The following is a 19,929-nucleotide window of genomic DNA, read 5'->3' as shown; positions in this document are numbered from 1 at the left end:
GTTGAGTGAGGGTGAGTGAGAGTGAGGGTGAGTGAGGGGTAGAGGGTGAGGGGTTGAGGGTGAGTGAGGGTGAGGGGTTGAGGGTGAGTGAGGGTGAGGTGTTGAGGGTGAGAGAGGGTGAGGGTGAGTGAGGGTGAGGGGTTGAGAGTGAGTGAGGGTGAGGTGTTGAGGGTGAGAGGGTGAGGTGTTGAGGGTGAGAGGGTGAGTGAGGGTGAGTGAGGGTGAGTGAGGTTGAGTGAGGGTGAGTGAGGGTGAGTGAGGGTGAGGGTAAGGGGTTGAGGGTAAGGGGTTGAGGGTAAGGGGTTGAGGGTAAGGGGTTGAGGGTGAGTGAGGGTGAGGGAGTGAGGGTGAGGGGTTGAGGGTGAGTGAGGGTGAGGGATTGAGGGTGAGGGGTTGAGGGTGAGTGAGGGTGAGTGAGGGTGAGGTGTTGAGGGTGAGTGAGGGTGAGGGGTTGAGGGTGAGTGAGGATGAGGGGTTGAGGGTGGGTGAGGGTGAGTGAGGGTGAGTGAGGGTGAGGGTGAGTGAGGGTGAGTGAGGGTGAGTGAGGGTGAGGGTGAATGTGAGAGAGGGTGAGTGAGGGTGAGGGTGAGTGAGGGTGAGTGAGGGTGAGTGAGGGTGAGTGAGGGTGAGTGAGGGTGAGTGAGTGAGGGTGAGTGAGTGAGGGTGAATGTGAGTGAGGGTGAGTGAGGGTGAGTGAGGGTGAGGGGTTGAGGGTGAGTGAGGGTGAGGGGTTGAGGGTGAGTGAGGGTGAGGGTGAGTGAGGATGAGGGGTTGAGGGTGGGTGAGGGTGAGTGAGGTTGAGGGTGAGTGAGGTTGAGGGTGAGTGAGGGTGAGGGTGAGTGAGTGTGAGGGTGAGTGAGGGTGAGTGTGAGTGAGGGTGAGTGTGAGTGAGGATGAGTGAGGGTGAGGATGAGGGTGAGTGAGGGTGAGGGGTTGAGGGTGAGTGAGGGTGAGTGAGGGTGAGGGGTTGAGGGTGGGTGAGGGTGAGTGAGGGTGAGTGAGGGTGAGGTGTTGAGGGTGAGTTAGAGTGAGGGGTTGAGGGTGAGGTGTTGAGGGTGAGTGAGGGTGAGGCATTGAGGGTGAGTGAGGGTGAGGTGTTGAGGGTGAGTGAGGGTGAGGGTGAGTGAGGGCGAGTGAGGGCGAGTGAGGGCGAGTGAGGGCGAGTGAGGGCGAGTGAGGGTGAGTGAGGGTGAGTGAGGGTGAGTGAGGGTGAGGGGTTGAGGGTGAGTGAGGGTGAGGGGGTTGAGGGTGAGTGAGGGTGAGGGGTTGAGGGTGAGTGAGGGTGAGGGGTTGAGGGTGAGTGAGGGTGAGGGATTGAGGGTGAGGGGTTGAGGGTGAGGGTGAGTGAGGGTGAGTGAGGGTGAGGGGTTGAGGGTGAGTGAGGGTGAGGGGTTGAGGGTGAGTGAGGGTGAGGGGTTGAGGGTGAGTGAGGGTGAGGGTGAGGGTGAGTAAGGATGAGGGGTTGAGGGTGGGTGAGGGTGAGTGAGGTTGAGGGTGAGTGAGGGTGAGGGTGAGTGAGGGTGAGTGAGGGCGTGTGAGGGCGAGTGAGGGTGAGTGAGGGTGAGTGAGGGGTTGAGGGTGAGTGAGGGTGAGGGGTTGAGGGTGAGTGAGGGTGAGGGTGAGTGAGGGTGAGGTATTGAGGGTGAGGGGTTGAGATTGGGTGAGGGTGAGGGTGGGTGAGGTATTGAGGGTGAGGGGTTGAGGTTGGGTGAGGGTGAGGGGTTGAGGGTGAGTGAGGGTGAGGGTTTGAGGGTGAGTGAGGGTGAGGGTGAGTGAGGATGAGGGTGAGTGAGGATGAGGGGTTGAGGGTGGTTGAGGGTGAGGGAGGTTGAGGGTGAGTGAGGGTGAGTGAGGGTGAGTGAGGGTGAGTGAGGGTGAGTGAGGGTGGGTGAGGGTGAGTGAAGGTGAGTGAAGGTGAGTGAAGGTGGGTGAGGGGTTGAGGGTGAGGGGTTGAGGGTGAGTGAGGTTGAGTGAGGGTGAGGGGTTGAGGGTGGGTGAGGGTGAGTTAGGGTGAGGGGTTGAGGGTGAGTTAGGGTGAGGGGACGCGCTGTCAGGCAGTCAAAGGTGCAAAAGCATGCCCCATTAGTAAGGTCAGCGTATGCAAGGACTGATGAAAAAAACGGTAAGAATTGCAGTTCCGCAGTATTAAATCAAGTGGTGTCTTCAAGGAGAAGCCAGCGGAACTGTAAGCAACGTTGAAGGGATAAATTAACCATAGTGTGTGTCCTGAGTATAATAAGGAGAATGTGAACCGATAAAACAGAGCCAGCGTCTATGTGGATGTAGGTAAACTGTTGGTGCAGTAAAAACAAATTACCAAACATGACTAAGCACATGTCTACGGCGCACGTAGCATGGTTAAATGACAGGTACGGGAACAACTGGTACTCTGAGTAGCACATGGGCAGGACTAAACTGCGTGTAAGCAGCACGCGTTGTGAAATTGATGGCAGGTTGGGGAATGATAGCTGCTACAGAGCAGACTAAAAGCGCGTGTAGGAGAACTAATAGTAGATAGGGCCATAAGTGAGGCTATGAAATACAGGCAGAAAAAAAACTTTGGGACACGTGCGTAGAGGAACAAAGGGAGGAGGTGGAAAGCTGATAGGGGGGAGGGGGGTGGTTGGTATTATGGCGGCGCTTGCATGCAATATACCTGTGAGGCATCGGTAGTGAATAAGTCCTCGGCGGTGGCTCGAACACACATCAGAGGGGGCTGTGATCTGTGGGGAAACAGGGGTTTAGGACATTGGGTCAGGTAGGCGTGATCACGGGAGGTGGGCGCTAGAGGCAGTGTACCTGATTGGTCTCTGTAGCCACTCGCAACAGGGTAGTAGGTAAGGACGTGGATCCGGCGGACAAAAATCGATGTCTTCTGTCCGGTTGAAAGTACGGTACATCCACGGGGGTACCGAAATGGCCGATACTGAATCTGAGGGGAGAGAGAGAGGTACTGGTCAAAGGACTGCGAGGCCAGCGCAAGTAGCCAAAGTAGCAGCCTTGATGATACACATACCTCTGGACGTGTATGGAGTGCTTCCGGGTCAGTCAGGAGCCTCGGGCGTAGTCAGGGAGACCAGAAATGTCTGGAAGGAAGTAGAGAGGGGGCGAGGCCAGGTGACGTGGAATCGTCCAATAGGTCTGGGGGAGGAGGTGGGGAAGGGGCGTGTCGCACAGAGGGGTTCGCACTGGTATGTATACACAGGGAGAGCGAAAACCCATAGGAGTCCGAAGGACAAAAAAACAAATAACACGGCGGGCAGGGGAGGGGGCGGAGAGGGGAGAGGAGAAATGCGACACGGAGGGAAGGGGAGGGGGCGGAGCGGGGAGGGGGCGGAGAGGGGAGAGGTGCGACACGGCGTTAGACGGAAGGAAGAGAGGGGAGGGGGAGGAGAAAGAGAAATGCGACACGGCGGGAGGGGGCGGAGCGGGGGAGAGGGTGTGTGGAGACGGACGCGCACGCGCTTTTAAGGTCAATGCGCATGCGCATAAGCTCAATGCGCATGCGCATTGACCTTAAAAGTCACGGGCACTGCAAGGAATCGCCACGATTCCTTGCAGTGTGGATAAAGAGTGGATAACTCGCAATAGTCTCGCTTGCTCGATGCGCATGCGCATCGACAGGCGAGACCTAAAAAGGACCAGTAGAGGTCAGTAAAATACCAGAATTGCTTTCTGCTGAGGGACTTTCTTTTTAAAACATTTCTGGAAACTGCCTCTTTTTAACTTTATTGATTGAAAACGACCAGTAGAGGTCAGTAAAATACCAGAGTCACTTTCGAATTCTCTAGATTCCAGTCCATAGAAATTGTCTTCCACGAGCACCCGTAGACATTAATAATTTTTTCAAATCTTGTATTTTCAGTAATATGACCACCAAAGGCCCTGGTTTTATATTAAAAACAGTGCTTTGGATTATACCATTTCCTGCTGAAAGGCAATATTTCCCTCCAAGTTAACCCCTCCCCTGCTGATGACGGAACCGCTCCGTCATCAGCTGCGGTGGCGCTGTGTTGATGACAGAGCGGCTCCGTCATGGCCCTGCCGCCGCGCCTGCGCGGCGCTGATTTCGCGCCTGCGTGGCGCGTTCTATTGAGCGGGCGGGGCCATGACGGAACCGCTCCGTCATGAGCACAGCGCAACCGACGCTGGTGACGGAGCGGTTCCGTCACAAGCATGCACCCGCCGGTCTGCCGCCCTCCCTCCTTAGCACTGCGGCGGAATAGCCGCCGCAGTGAAGGGGTTAAAGAACAGTAGATGTTTCAGCACCCAGGCTAATGTGCTGCAAAGCTAAATACATATAGGTTCCAAAGGCGAGATCGATTGCATTGCAAATGCTTGTTAATCTAGCCAACAGACCGCTTTAAATGTTTGCTTTCAAAGCCTTATTGTCCCCAATACATCATAGTGGGCTTGGGTCAACTTCATCCTCTTCATTGTTTGACTTTCTTAACTATCTGATTTCCCTACTTCGTATTTCATGGCTTTCCTCCCTATTTTTTGTTTGTCCCACTTCGGGAGCATTTCTTCATTACTATTATGATTTGTGTCCTTCCCCTGTTTATTCAGGAAACTACTGTTTTCTCTTGCCTTTAGCTCTCTGCGAGAGTGCATGTTTTTTTCTTGTCTCCTCCTCTCCCTTGTGTACTTCCTATCCCTTCACGTCCTTGCCGCTACCTGGACTCTCCGTATTGCTTAACCATCACCATCCCTGAATATACAAATATATTTACAAAATCTGAAAATTAGAGCGATATTTTATTTGCCATTGTAAAGTCAGATGAAAGTGGTTGGATAAAGCATGGATTGGGAACTTCTGAGGAGGAGGACACCTGTCTCATTTCCCATTTTCGTCACCTTCAATCACCTTTTAATCTTCTTCTGATTCACTCATGCAATCTCCTGACAGTCCCAACTTCTTTATCTCAGCCCAAAGGCATTCCTCCCTGTTGAGGCAGTAAGCATTTTCTTTGCCCTCGAACATGCTTTAGTTATATTCCCAACTCTGGGCGCTGTTCCCCTACAACACTATTTACTCTAGAGTTGAGGAAATAACTTAGGACTCCTTTCCAAGCCCTCTCCCCATTCCATCACCTCAGCTGTTTTTTCTATGCCCTCTGACGGTGTCAAGGTGCTAGTTTCTCTGATCTGTTCTCACTTGTTGCCATATATATCATTTTGTCAAGGGCAGAGTAAACTTTCCGATCTACTCGTGGTCGTATTCGCCACACCTGCTCCACCTCTGAACTGGAACCTGCTTCTACTTACACCAGGTATTTTCTCCCCCTTCATTCAACGTGAGCCCGCCTCTACACACTCTTCCCATCTTATGTTCTTGAAACTACTGTCTGTCACTTGCTTCTCCCATTTATACTTCCGGTTCATTATAATTCCCTCTCTTGGTCCTCTTTCTCTCTGTCTTCATGAGCCTCTCACTCATCAATTTGCTAATAGACATCCATGCATCTGAGGTACCTGCTACCTTTACACTGCCAAAGGGGCTGCACAGCCTCACCCCGACCATCCTTACCCTCTCTCTCCATTGCACAGACCCATTGTGTGTTGAAGCCCAGCTATTCAAAGGAGGATTTAATATGGATTTGTCTCTGCCATTACTTGCTCTCTCTCTGTGACTTAGGGCTTATTTACAAGCCTCTTGCGCCACTTTTGCATTATCTTTAACAAGGGAAAAGTGACGTACGGGTGGCGCAAGGGCCTTGTAAATAAGCACCGTAGTGTTTTGGCTGTAAAAGTGGCGCAGAGTCATGATCCCTGCTTCACTCAAAAAATTGGTTTTCTACGGCATGTTGTTCTGGAAAAAACTGTTTTGTTAACTTAGGTCTCAAAAACAGGAAAAGCCCAAACTTTGGTTGTTAATATGGCCCTACAACCGTCACCCTTGGACACTCCTTAAGTGTCTTGCAGGCGACTCACACATCACTTCATACTCTAATTATATTAGAGAGAATTTTATAGTATGTATTCTGCTGTGTAGTACTGACTTATTTAAATAATGTGGTTGTTTGGTCAGGGGTGGATCTGTTACAAGTAGGGGTGGGCATAACATGGTAACTTCCATGTAGTATAATCACACGCAATTATCTAAAGATTCTGCCTTTAGCACTATAAACGTGAGGTTGCATTGTATGTTAAGAAATAGTGCTAAATGCAACAGAACATGAATAGAAGCACAAGCAGCCACTCACACTCCCTAAAAGTGCACTTGGGGTAGAATTTTCCCCAACTTACTCCCAGCATTTAGCGCTAGTTTCTTAGTGCAAAATGGACCCTTGTGTCCATAATGGATTCAATGTATATTGCGTTAAAACATAGCACTAAATGCAAAAGAACATAAACAGCAGTTCGAACAGGCCCGTTTTCCACTCCATCTGTGGGGGCATCATTTTTGCTTTAGGCACAATATATCTTTTGGGCGCATAAACCAAGACCTGTGTTCCACACATGGCAAGGTGCACAACTGATTAAAATAAATCCGTTCATTAAGTTTGCTGAATCTCATCTTCTACATAACGTGAAAGGATGTAATGTATAATGAGTCCACTGAAAAAGGCAGGGCTCTCGTTCATAGCAGGGGTACCTGGCATTTTACACCCGTATTAACTTTCCCTTTGACATGTCTTCTGTTTCTCTTACTTGCAGATCTCTATCCCTGGTAGCCCTACTCCAGGAAGTCAGATGTACCAGTCTGTGCGAGCAGCACAGCCAGAGACATAGAAGTTGGTTCTGAGGATTGATCACCCAAAGTGTCTCCTTCATAAACTTGACTGCACAAACTCAATGATTAAGCGGATTCTCCCTAAAAACTGGTTGGTGTCTTCTCCATCTGACAAGGCTGCGTGGAAACTCGAAGCTGGTGGACTCCATATTCTACGTCGCCATATTTTTCTCGAAACATTACGTAACCACAAATCTATTATACCTGATGGGACATTCTTTTTGAAAGCAAAAGGAGAGGAAGGGGGCACTTGGTGCACTATACTCTGTTTCCGACTCACCAGGTGGGCTGATATTCTTCAGGTTTAAGTGGAAAAGGAAGACTTAGGACAGTCTCAACTTCAAACCGGGGTGTCTGTGCTATGCATTGGTGTTTATGGATTGCCTGTCTTGGCCTGGTCAACATCTACGTAACTGAAGGTAAGATGCTTTGTTACTTTAGTCTCTCTACTACCCTAGTCGAGGTTTATTAGGTGTCAAGGACCTGGGCATGTGTATCGAGCAAATATTTGTTTAAGGAAAGCAGTGATCACTTGCCACTGAAAGGGTTATTTCTTCCTTATCTTAACCCCCTAATAAGCCTCCTCTGTGAGCATGTCTTCCTAAGCAAAGCAGCTTTGGTGACGTCCCTAATAATGACATGGGTGCTTGACAGCCTTTTTTTTATATGCCATGGCCGGTTAAGATCTGCTTGAAATAAATCACTGCGGCTACCTGTATAAGACTTCTTGGGTCTGCATTTGGGGTGAGAGGAGGGGGAAGCGAGAGACTTCTTACAAGCTCCGTAGTACCTCCTTGTGTTACTCGCATCAGGATATAGTAGTGGTAGATTTGGCCACCATCTGGACATATTTTGTTTGTGTGTAAGCCTACAGCAGTGTATGTAGTGAGTAAGGCTTTTGCGGGGATTGGTATGTGCACGTAGCCTTACCCCAGAATGCATTAGAGGTGGATTCAGACTTCTGATTACATACGTCATTGGTAGAAACACACCTCCTATATTAACACAAAAAGCACTGAATCCAAAGTCTGCAATATGGAACGTCTAGTTCCAGAAAATAATTCCCAGTAGGGTACTCTTTGACTTTATTTATTTATTTATTTATTTATTTATTTATTTATTTATTTATGTGTTCCTCAAACAAACAACTTAAACCCCTCACCCACATTAGGTGACATGCTTCATCATTGGGGGATGCTCTTTCAGCCACAACAGATGTTGCAAGCAGGCTAAGTTTGAGCTCTCTGTGTGCAATGTTTTGGTGTGAGTGTGTACATGGTTGGGGATCGAATATAGCACTTTACTACGTGATGTATTACATTGCGTGCTATTACAACGCGGTCGTTACAACAATTGTGATGTTAGTACGTGATGCATTTACATCGCAAGTCTTTACAACGACTTCCACTAGTGGGCGCGCTGGACTTAGTAATAGTATTATTTACTATTCCTACTCCAGTGCGCAACAGTAGGGAAGGTGTTGGAATTCATTTCCAATACCTCAGCGCCCCCTAGTGGAAGTCGTTGTAAAGACTTGCAATGTAAATGCATTGCGTACTAACAACGCTGTTGTTGTAACGACTGCGTTGTAAAGGTATCGCGGTGTAATGACCACGTTGTAAAGGTTGTTTCCCTGGGGATCAGAGTGTGAGGTTAAAATTGTGTCACTGGATATGAAATATTGTAATGGAGCCTCATGTACACAAAATTAAGAAGGCAAAGGTGATGATTAGAGCTATTAGGACCATTTATATTATTGTGGCTTTGGACTACATGTCTCAGTCCTTCTTTACCGCCTCCAAGAGTTAGGGTCTTTCTTTAAGACCTAAAAGACCCCTTTATGATTCCTATTGTCCTATACTGATCCTCCTGTTTATGTGGTTTGTTTGGATGTAGGGAAAATAAAGTAAAAAACCTTTTAGAAAATTGTCACAGGTGACGTCTCTGGCTCGTAGGTATCGCTTGTGTACAAATACCAATATAATAATAGTATTATTAAAAGATAAATATAAATTGCCAGTATTTCAAGGAAACATGCACACATGTTCCATTCTAAAGGAGAGAGGGTTCTTTCTCCAAGTGTGTTGACCTCGTAAATTATTTCCACCAACACATGCGCCTCCATTCGTGCAGCACGCAAAACAGTAATGATAGGCGTGCAGTATAAGAATGTTTTCTCTTGTTTTTCCAAGCCTTAGTGCAAAACACGAGTCCTAAAGAACATCAATATTACAGTGCCTACGTTTGCCACCCTCCAATACAATATTTATGGTCCTACAATACCCACAAAACACCATGACAGAGAAGACACTTGTAGCAAAAAGACGGATGAGCCCACTTGATTAGCAGCCAATCAGATCATAGTATTCGGCGATGTCATAATGTAACGTGACAATGTGACATGTGAGATCCATACTTATTCTCCGGTTCTCTCTACACCTCACTTCGAGGAAGCGGGGCAATCAATCAGGTAGGGAGGGCATCCTTAAACTAAAATCTCACTTCCCCTCCCAAAATGAGCCCATCCCCTGGGGATAATAAGATGTACACCTCCATTATGAAATGTCCTGCGCAACCAAAGACCTCATTTGTTTATATTCTTGGCTTCCCATAACTCACGAGGTGTTTTGACTCGAAGAGAAGTGCGTGGGATGTGTATGTTTGCCGCGTGGTATGTGGATGTTTGAAATGGTGTATGTTGGCCGAGTGGTATGTGGATGTTTGAATGGGGGTCAAGAGATATAGGCATGATGGAAGCGGCAGTTAGACATTCTTACTTGGTACTAGACGAGTAGCAGACATGAAATAAACGACTCCCCTCTCATATGCTGTCACCGGATGTACTTCCACCCCAATCCCTTCCCACAGCTGTATAGGGGATGGCCGGTGTCAGGTGTTTTATTTTGATTTTCTACTGCTAGTCCACCTGTAGTGTGGGGAAAATACATGAGGGGTGGGGACAGGAATGATGGTGCCAGGATTCAGAACAATTGCCCCTTCATCCATATCCAGAGGAGCGAAGTGAAAATCAGAGTGCGTTTTTATATCTTTATAACACTCTTTAATTAAATGTCAAATAAAAAAAGACAGCTCTGGTGTTTATTTGTCAGGTGTTTGTATTGTTTCCTTTTTAAGGAGATTTGGTATATTTGTACACTATTTATCATAACTTACGTCAAGTGATTTACAAATTATTATTATTCAGATTGACGTGATGTCCTAGAGCTTTAGGTGTCTCAACATCCTCATGTATTTCATCCGTCTTTATCCATTGGCCTGTTCAAGTTTCATTCCCGTTTTGCATCCACCCACCACAGCATCCTGCAATGGGTCCATTTCGTCAATTGTCTATATTGCACTCAGTGTGACAGCACTTTACTTGTCACAGGTACACATACACCTAATGTGGACTGCATGTCTTTACCAGGGCGGGTGTGTCCACGAAGTTCGGTCACTAATTTATATATTTTTTATATTTTTGCCATTCTTTCATATTGCATATGTTTGCACGCAAAAAAATTTCAAAGAACCATAGCAAAGTCAGTCTTTTAGTTTTGCTAGTGCCTGTTTTTTCTGGAGGTTCAGCCTCTGATTTGGGTCTAAGATTCAAGCCGGAATCTTGGCTCGTCTCTTGCCACCTGCACACCTTTACAGATGGCGGCCCGTCGACTTCTGCCTCTATGAACGAGGTGTTGTTGATTCTCTTGCCTCAGGTCACCTTCACATTATCTTCCTCTTTACAACATACCCGTGCAAAGTGAACAGGAAATAGAGTGTATTCGATGGTACCGAGAGCTCTTGTGCAATACTGCCCATAACATTATTCACAGAGGAAGTTATAGATTAACCCCAGTCGATACTTTGTCGTCCCCAGCGCCTGGGTAAAGGCTATGTGCTTTGATAGCTGCCACTCGAATTGCTACTGTAGCAGCCCTTTAAGTACAGAGTGTGTTACTATGTAACAAGGTCATTTTTTTGAATTAATCTAAACGATGCTCTTAATTTAAAGAATTGCTAAAAACACATAGCACCGGTTGGGCCCCCGCACCCTCATATATTCCTCACACAGCTTTCTTTTCTCTCCACAGTGATTCAGACTCAGTACACAGCCTACTGTTCAGAAACAATCTTTCTGGAATCAACCCTGTTTCTTTACCCTACTTGTCCATGTGCTTATTTCCATAGGATTTTGAAATACTCGTTGATTACACCAGATGATTCTATATCTGCATCGCATGTTACTCTCTTTGTACTAGGAGAGTGGTTTGCACGCGTCTCTTTATCTACTAGGCTGCCTTACTAGTTTTCCAGGCCTTGACTGCAGGTTACATGCAATGCTTTGCAACCGACACGTTAAGACTGAGCGATTTACACCGAGAAGACTACACATAGATTTGTAGATTTGTGCTCCACACACAGACATTTCTTGAGCTTTTTACCAGTATTGTGACCTGAGACTTTCTGGATCCACTGGCCCCGTTTTTCAGCGCGTTGATGTAGCATGGGTAGGGCTTACTTGTAAAATAAAACTAACAGCAAGTGCAGACTCCAAAGATTTTCTGAGGAGGCCATTGCCAGCAGCGACGAATGCTGGCGTTGCCAAATACCAAGATTTTCTATTCTTAATGCCACCTTGTGCCTCTTTCTTCCACCCTACACTTCTTGTCCCTTTATATCACTCTTACCAGTTCTTTAGGTTTCAGCCTACACTGTCTAGTTTTCTAAAGACCCTTTGGGGAGATTCTGAAAATTGACCTGGGAATGCATTCTGCCCATTGCTTACCATTGGCATTTAAATCTTGTTCTTATCTTATCACCTTTGCTGGCCATTCAAAGACAGAGGTCAAATGTCAAGCTGTGTCTTCCAAGGGAGCTTGGGGTTCACCTTTCTTTTAGTGAGAGAATTTATGTGACAATCCATCCTGTTGAGTGCTCATGCAGGCTGTTGGATGTTATTTTTTCTAGTACACAACAAAAATGAATGGTGCTGGGGGTTTGTGTGCTCATTTTTATGCATATTTTGCCTCCTGTTGAGGCCATCCGATGCCTGCCAGCCTTTCTAAGCCCTTCCCAATGGCGTGCGGAGAGTCAACGGGTGGACTTGCCATTCAGCGGGACGCGATACCCCTTTCTGCTTCTGTTCTTCCTTGTGGGGGCTCCCCCCTGGGTTGTTTAACTTGATTGCTATACAGGGGTCTGGGGACTCTCCCCTCTCAATGTCAGCTACATGTAACTCTTGACCGGCTCCTCTACTTGCTTGTTAATGTCCGCTGATTTGTTTGCTCCCCTGCGTGGGTATGCTGGCACTTGAAATGGCTTTCCCTACATTTTTTCTGTAGGTAAAACTTCAATAAAGATATTTTTGGGAAAAAAAATGAATGGTGCTACTATTTTAGAGTACATCAGAATGAGAAAAGTAGAGATGAAGCATATTTTTTTGTAATTCTGAAGTGGTGTGGAAACAAATATTTAAATACGATCACATCAATACATGATGAAATTTCCACATATTATGGTTTGTGCTCTGTAAAACTGTATGTCTGTGCAAATGTAATGGCCATTTCAATTGGAAATGTGTTGTCTGTAATGGCAGTGCGCAATCACAGCACACTTCTCCACTATACACCACTCCACTCTAAACCACTTCACTCTACAACACTCTGCTCCACTCTAAGCCCTTCCATGCTATGCAATGACACTCCACTCTACGACACTCCACTGTAAGGCAGTGTACGACACATCTCGCCACTCCACTGCACTCTATGCCTCTCCACCCCATACCACTTATTCCACTGCACTCTACCCCACTTCAATCCTCCCCAATCCACTCCAATATACCAAACTCTACTTGACTACAGTCTAGCTCAAGCGACTGCACTCTAATCTACCCCGCTGCGCTCCACCCAATCTAGCTCATTCAACTCCATTCCAATCTACCCCACTCCACTCAATCTACCCAATCTTCTCCACACCACTGGATCCAGTCTACCCCACTTTACTCCAGTCTACATCACTTCATTCTACCACACTCCAATCTACCCTATCCCAATCTACTCAGACCCACTCTACTGTACCCAACCCCACCCCAATATACCCCAATCTACCCCACTCCAGTCCAATCTGTCCAATCCAATCTAGCTCGATCTACCCCACTCCAGTCCAATATACCCTCCTCTAATCCACCCAGTCTACTTCACTCCAATGTACCCCACTTCACCCTAATCTAGCCCTCCACTCCATTCCATTCCAATCTACCTCTCTCCAATCTGCATAATCTACCCAAGTCAACTACACTCCAATATATCCAACTCCACTCTACCATACTCCACTGTACCCTAGTCCAATCCACCCAATCTACTCCACTCCAATGTAGCCTACTCCACTTCTCTCAAATCTATCCCACTCCAGCCACCCCACTCCAATCCAACCCACTCCACCCCAATCTACCCCACTCCAGTCTAGCCCAAGCTACTCCTTTCCAATCTAATCCACCCACTGTACCCCATTCCACTCCAATCTACCCCAATCCATTCCGATCTACCCCACTCTATACCACACTTGTCAAGATACACTCCGCGGAATCCGGATGCAGCAAGAATGGTCCACCTCCTGACCTCTCCAACACCCTGATAATATATATATACACAGAGTATTCAAGTGATCAGGCGAGGGAAGGATAGTAAGGGAAGAGCGGGGAAAGGAACCTGAAATAACAATGCTCTCCGCCAAATAACACACCGCTCACCTCAGAGCTCCGTAGCTGAGAAATCCAGCGATCGTGGAGCGAAACAGAATCCTTCCCCCAAAGGCGTGTCTGAGCCCAAACACGCCGGTGCCTCGAATGCTCTCTTGACCGTGAAAAAGCAACCCGGAACAAACAAATTCACGCACGACGTTGTGCGCGTCATCCCTCATTAAATGTCGTTCTCCCTGCTCTCTGCATCATGGGAGTTGTAGTCTTTAGGGCAATGTAGGCGCGGTTGCACTAGATCCTGACAACACTCTACTCCAGTCTACTTCACTCCAATGTACCCCACTCTAATCTATCCATCTCCCTTCCACTCCACTCTACCCCACCCCACTCTACTCCACTGTACCCTACTCCAATCCACCCAATCTACCCCACTCTACTCCACTCCAATGTAGCTTACTCCACTCTACCCCACTCCACTTCACTCCAATCTATCCCACTCCAATCAAACCCACTCCATCCCAATCCACCCCATGATAGTCTAGCCCAAGCTACTCCTCTCCAATCTGCTCCATCTGACTATAGCCCACTCTACCCCACTCCAATCTACCCAAATTTATTTCAATCTACCCCACCCCACTCTACCCCAGTCCACTACAATCTACTTTACTCCACTCCACTCCAATATACCTCACTCCAGTACATCACACTCCAGTCTACTCAATCTACCCCACTAAAATATAACCCATTCCAATCTACTGGACTCCATTCCAATCTACCCTAAGCTAATCAACCCAGTCTACACCACTCCAAGTACCCCACTCCACACCAATAAACCTGACTCCACTCTACCCCAACCCACTTCAATCTAACCTATCCACCCCACTCCACTCTTCCACAATCTGGCCCACTCGTCTACCCAATATACCTCACTCCACCCACACCCATTTACTGCACTCTCATCTACACCCTATCCCTATATACCTCACTCCACTCTACCCCACTGCACTCTTAATCTACCTCAACTACACCAGTCCTATCTACCCCACTCCATCCAAATCTAACCCACTCAATATACCTCACCCCATTCCTCTCCAATCTACCCCACTCCACTCAATCTATCCCACCCCATTCCATTCCACTCCAATCTATCCCACACTACCTCAGTCTAACCCACTCCAATCCACCCCACACTAAGCTACCCCACTACACTCCAATCTACCGTACTACAATCTACCCCACTCCAGTCTACCTCACTCCACCCCAATATACCCCACTACAATCGACCCCACTCCACTATAACCCAATCTACGCCACTCTATGCTACCCCAATCTACACCACTCCACTTGTCTACCCCAATATACTTCATCCACCCCACCCTGCCCCAGTCTACTCCACTCCAATCCACCACATCCCAATCTAACCACTCCACTCCACTCCAGTCTACCCCACTCCACTGCAATCTACCCACTCCACTCCAAATTACCCCACTCTAATCTATCCCACTCCAATCCCATTTACCCCAATCCATTCCAATCTACCCTACTCTAATCCACCCAATCTACCTCTTGCCAAGTACCCCACTTCACTCCACTCTATGTCACTTCAAAGTGCCCCACTCTTATCTACGCCACTCCACTCCAATCTACCCCTAATACATTCCAATCTACCCTACTCTAATCCGCCCAATCTACCCCACTCCAAGTACCCCATTCCACAGCAATCTGCCCCATTTCACTCTTCTCCACTCCACTCCACTTCAGTCTACACCAATCCACCGCACTCCACTGATGCCCAATCTATCCCATGCCACTCGTCTACCCCAATATACCTCACTCTACTCCAATCTACCCCATTCTATCCCACTCTTATCTACTGTACTCATATCTACCCAACTCTACCCCACTCCACGTCAATCTACCCGAATCCACTGCACCCCAATCCAATCTATCTCACTCCACTTCAATCTACCTCACTTTACCCCAGTATTCCCCACTGCAATCTACCCTATTTCCGTAAACTCTGTCCCACTCCACTCTAAACCAATCTGCCGCACTCCACGCATTATGGGAACTATGATGGTTCTGGATTATTTAGTATCTTGTTTGATGTTTTATCTATCATGATGTCTACAATATTTATGCTTACCTTGTAACCCTTATCTAACTCAGACGAATTATAGGTTATTTAATTATGCTTCTATTAAGTTAATTTCTACTTTCTATATTATTCTATTCCTGTTGGGTGCGATCTGACCCCCCCCCCCAATGGTAATGGAACATACAGTGGGTGCTGATGGTAAAACAAGTAAGTTTGCCTCGCCATGATCTGCTAGAATCGAGGTGAGCGCGCGCTCAGGGTGCTGCCAGTGCGGGGAATCGGCACTCATTCTTCGGGGGCCGGACTTCATTTTCTAATTGACATGTGACTGGGTACAAGATACAGAAATGACGAAAAGGTAGAAAGAAGGAATAAGAGGAAACTGTGACAGAAGGAGAAAACAGAGATGACAAAGCTGACAAGAGATAGATACAAAGAGAGATGAAGTGTAGAGTGGGGAAGAGGAAGCAGGAGGCGGGAACACGATCAGGCAACCTTGATATTTGGTATTGTGGCATTCGACAGTGCTGGCGGTGTCCTCGGAAAATCTGTCGATCTACAATTAGGCACTGGTGCTGTTAAAATGGAAAGTCAGCTCTGTTGGCTGCCTGCAAAAAACTGTTCAAAAACTGTTCAAAACAGCCCATGACTGTAGAATGGGGAATTCATTATTGGATCACGCCACGGCACCCCGCTCAGAAGCAGACACCCTGTCCAGCAGTCTCCCGGGAACGGCCAGAGGGGCAGAATAGTTTGTCCAGTCCTGTGCGGCTGTTCCCCTCAACTTTACAACATTGCCAGTTTCAGGAGGGCACATACATGCTTCGTGAAGGCCATGTGGACTTTTTGTGGTCCAGTAAAGTGGGCGATCACCCACAATCACTCACAATAATCATATCAGTGTGCAGATGCAAGGACATTAAAAAAACGTTTGCTGTTTGAATAGAAGTTCCTTTCAAAGCTTGTAAAAGCAGTCCTGTCCTAAGTGACTTTTTTCTCTGATCTGCTTTGTTTTTGCATTCATCCTCTTAACAGTACTCAAGTTCGTTTAAGGTGTGACTCCTGTCTTAGATCTAAATCAGGGTGTGTGAAGAGCTCCTCCTTTTCACTGCTGTAAAAGTTTACTGGAGAGTGTGGTAAAATCACTTCATTTTCTTATACTACTGGCTGTTGCCTGGCGATGAGGGCTCTGTGTCTCAGAATTGGTAGTTGATTTTTTAACTTTTGCACACCCAAAGTAGGATAGTTATCAGTGCTTTGCACCAGTAACTGGTGCTTCACCTGGACTTTGAGAAGTCCTCGCTTCTCAACTGGAAGAGATTATTGTCAGCGACTGGTCCTTCTTTGCCGGTAGCTTTCCACGTTTGGCACTGGAGAATATGTGCTGCTGTGACCAACCAGGAGAAGGTCAGTGGGGAGGAAAGACCAGCAGGGAAAGGAGGTGATAGCCAGGAAGAGCTGCACCGGGCCCTGCTGTCTGTCTCTGGGTGTGTGTGTGTGTGTGGTAGTAATTGCTGTCTGCTGAGCTCGTCCATAGGGTACAATAGGTCTCACATTTGCGAGAGATTAAGCTACTGACAATGTAAATGACAATGCCATTTATTTATCTGTTTTCAAAACCAACACATAAATACGAATGTTGTCATTTACAATGCCAATAGCTCAAACTTTTCCAAAGGCGAAACCATTGCATTGTAAATGCTTGTTCTTACTGCAGGTTGCAGTTCTTCCTTTTTCTCTGTTTTATCAACATGTAAATAAATTTGCTATTGTACTAAGAAGAGACTGAGTATAAAGTGGCCTTTGGTATTGTTTGCGTTGGGTTTGCTGTACTAATATTGTTTTTTGCAAATAATAAATCTCCTATTCTTGAATCAAGACTGTATCACAAGAAAGAAAAAAATGTACATCAATTTCTTCGTACATTCAACAGTTTGTTGTGATTACCAGAAACAGTGTTGACATGAGTCAGGACGATAAAGAAAAATGCTTCAATACTTATACCAGAAGGAGACATCTGAATATTCATCATTCGTCATTATAGTTCTGACCCTTGAGTGTTTTTGTAAAATGTAAACATCCCTGTAAGTTCAGGGTAGAGAATGGTTCCTAAAAAGCCTTTAGTGGGATTAATCCTCGCCTTTGTGTCCTCCATAGAATTGAAACTTTTTGTTATGATAGCTAGGAAATTTTACATTCTATGTCAAGACAAGAGGCGGGGAATATGCTCATATTAAGCTTGTCCACCACCAAAGAAGCCATATCCTGTACTAGTTTAAAGTAGAATCTCTTGAACATAGAATCTGAAGACCAGTCCGCTGCATTGATCATATCCTCTAGCCTTGTGCCCAAACAAAAAACTTTGGACACCCTGGCCCCTCATACAGAATGGGCTCCTAACTGAGACACATCAATGCCTACCCCTTGCATTGTCCCGTTCTTCTGGAGATGTGGAAAGTAACCCCTTCTGGAGTAAATACTCTACCTTTAATGTCCAGGGCTCGAACATCTGAGACTCTGTGGGAAGAAACAAGACATAACAGCATTACCATCCTACTTGCGAGTTCTCTGCGACATAGGTATTCATTATTTTGCCATGACAGGAATATATTTAGAACTGTGTTAACATCTCAAAATGAGGAATATTTTGGCTTCGGAGGAAGATAAAGTCTGATACGCCGCAACAATTTACCCACCAGCAGGGGTTACCCTACCAAATACCTTTGGTAGGTATTATGACCTGCGGAAATGGCTTATCTAAATGTGTTAATCGTCCTATAGGCCTGGCCATCCAATGAAAAGGAATATAAGAAATTAATGACATGGACATTATCGGACCCCAGAGGATCCTCACCCTGTTGTAGACACCAACAAACCCATTGTGACCATGCTGATCTATATAGCTTGACCGTGCCATCTGCCCACAGTTTAGCCAGTAGCCTTTCAGCCTCCTGCGCCATGCCATTAGGGGCATCCTCCCTTGCAGAACCAGTTGGTGAGGATTGCTGAGATGATTGCTTAGAAGGACTTGAGAGTGAGGTAGACGGATTGGAAAATCCCAAGAAAGGTCCAAAACAACTGAAAAACAGACTTGTGACCTCCATATGGGCATTATGCGAACTACGTTCGCTTGTTGCCTCCTATCAATTGCAGACTGCCTTGTTCTCGTTACAAATGGGGGCAAGGCATAGCCCCGTTCCTGTGACTAATCCTGTAGGAACATGTCTGTCACCGCTGCAAACTGGTCCAGTTTCTAGCTGAAATACCGGCCACTTGATGCAGACTTCGCATAAAGAGATCCACTGTGAACAGTCCCCATCTGCTCTCGAGCGCTGCAAAGATCCTCGAATCCAACTTCCACAGACTTTCCTTCCACTCTCTAGAGCACTAGCCTGCCACCTTATTGTTCCTGAGAGAGATTCCGCCGTGACCTTTGTGCCACCGCTCCAGCCTCCGAAGAAGCTAGATCCCCCAACTTAGGATCCCCTTTGATGGGAAGAGAGTGACATCTCTCTGTTGACAAGGCACAGTTTGCATTCCCTAAGAACATCACGGCCTGCTAGTCCCACCCTGACAACACTTCTGGTGGAATGAGAGCATAAGATTGTTTTGCCTCCTCTGCCATATCTAGTATTTTTGTGGGGGACCCTATGACGTCCAGGAGTTTATCCTGGCCGGAACACCAAGATCTAACAGTGCTCTTCTTTGGGCCATGAATGTACTTCCCCAGGAACGTGGCCATCCCCGACTCTTCAACTTCGGGTGCGCACGACCGTACCAGTCTGCCAAGGGCACAGACATTCTGCCCGGAGATGGGCCCTCACCCCCTTCTCCTGGGGGGGGGAGGGTACGTGAAAGGGCTTCCACATATTTAGCCACTTTATCCAGTGGCAATCACTTGGTATAACAAGGGTGCATAAGGTCTTCAGGGTCCAACATATCAAAGGCCAAAGCGCCTGCTTCCTAAGGCACAGGTGGAGATGCCTGAGAGTCTGAAATTTGAGAAAGATGCCAGGGTTTGGAAGGACCATCCTCATCTTGAGAATCCATGTGGGAGTCATCATCATCCTCATACGGGGGCAGGAGCCTCGGGGGAGAGTCCTGGAATTGCCATTGGATGCCCTTGCCCCACATAAGAGGTACAAAAGGATGTGGTGATGGACGTAGCATCCGAACCAATCAAACACTCACACCCAGTAAAAAGATCTGGGTTTAATCCATCACCGTTCTTTAGCCCACTCTGCCACCCCAGTTCAGACATGGCTATATGCAAATCAGTCTGACCCTTGCTCATTGCACCATCAGGATTCAAGCAAGCCGGGCCGAAGACGGCTGAAATGCCAGAAACCGGTCCCCGGGAGCTTGTTTCCTTCCCAGTGAAAGAATTGGCTTGGTAGTTTG

General features: G+C 47.1%; 1 protein-coding gene across 2 annotated transcripts in view; it reads left to right on the top strand.

The window, feature by feature from the left end:
- The window catches only part of IGSF9 (immunoglobulin superfamily member 9), a 517,703-nt gene that overhangs the window by 88,860 nt on the left and 408,914 nt on the right, over positions 1-19,929 (top strand). For both annotated transcript variants that reach the window (XM_086945078.1, XM_086945079.1), the window contains exon 2: positions 6,661-7,155. In XM_086945078.1, the coding sequence (XP_086801204.1) occupies positions 7,098-7,155 (58 nt within the window). In that variant the 5' untranslated portion in view covers positions 6,661-7,097. The remainder of the gene's footprint in view (positions 1-6,660; positions 7,156-19,929) is intronic.

This window comes from Lissotriton vulgaris, chromosome 12 (genome assembly GCF_964263255.1).
Source record: "Lissotriton vulgaris chromosome 12, aLisVul1.2, whole genome shotgun sequence".
Lineage (NCBI taxonomy): Eukaryota > Metazoa > Chordata > Amphibia > Caudata > Salamandridae > Lissotriton > Lissotriton vulgaris.
The sequence above is the reverse complement of the archived record's forward strand: the minus strand, read 5'-3'. Positions and strand labels throughout refer to the sequence as shown.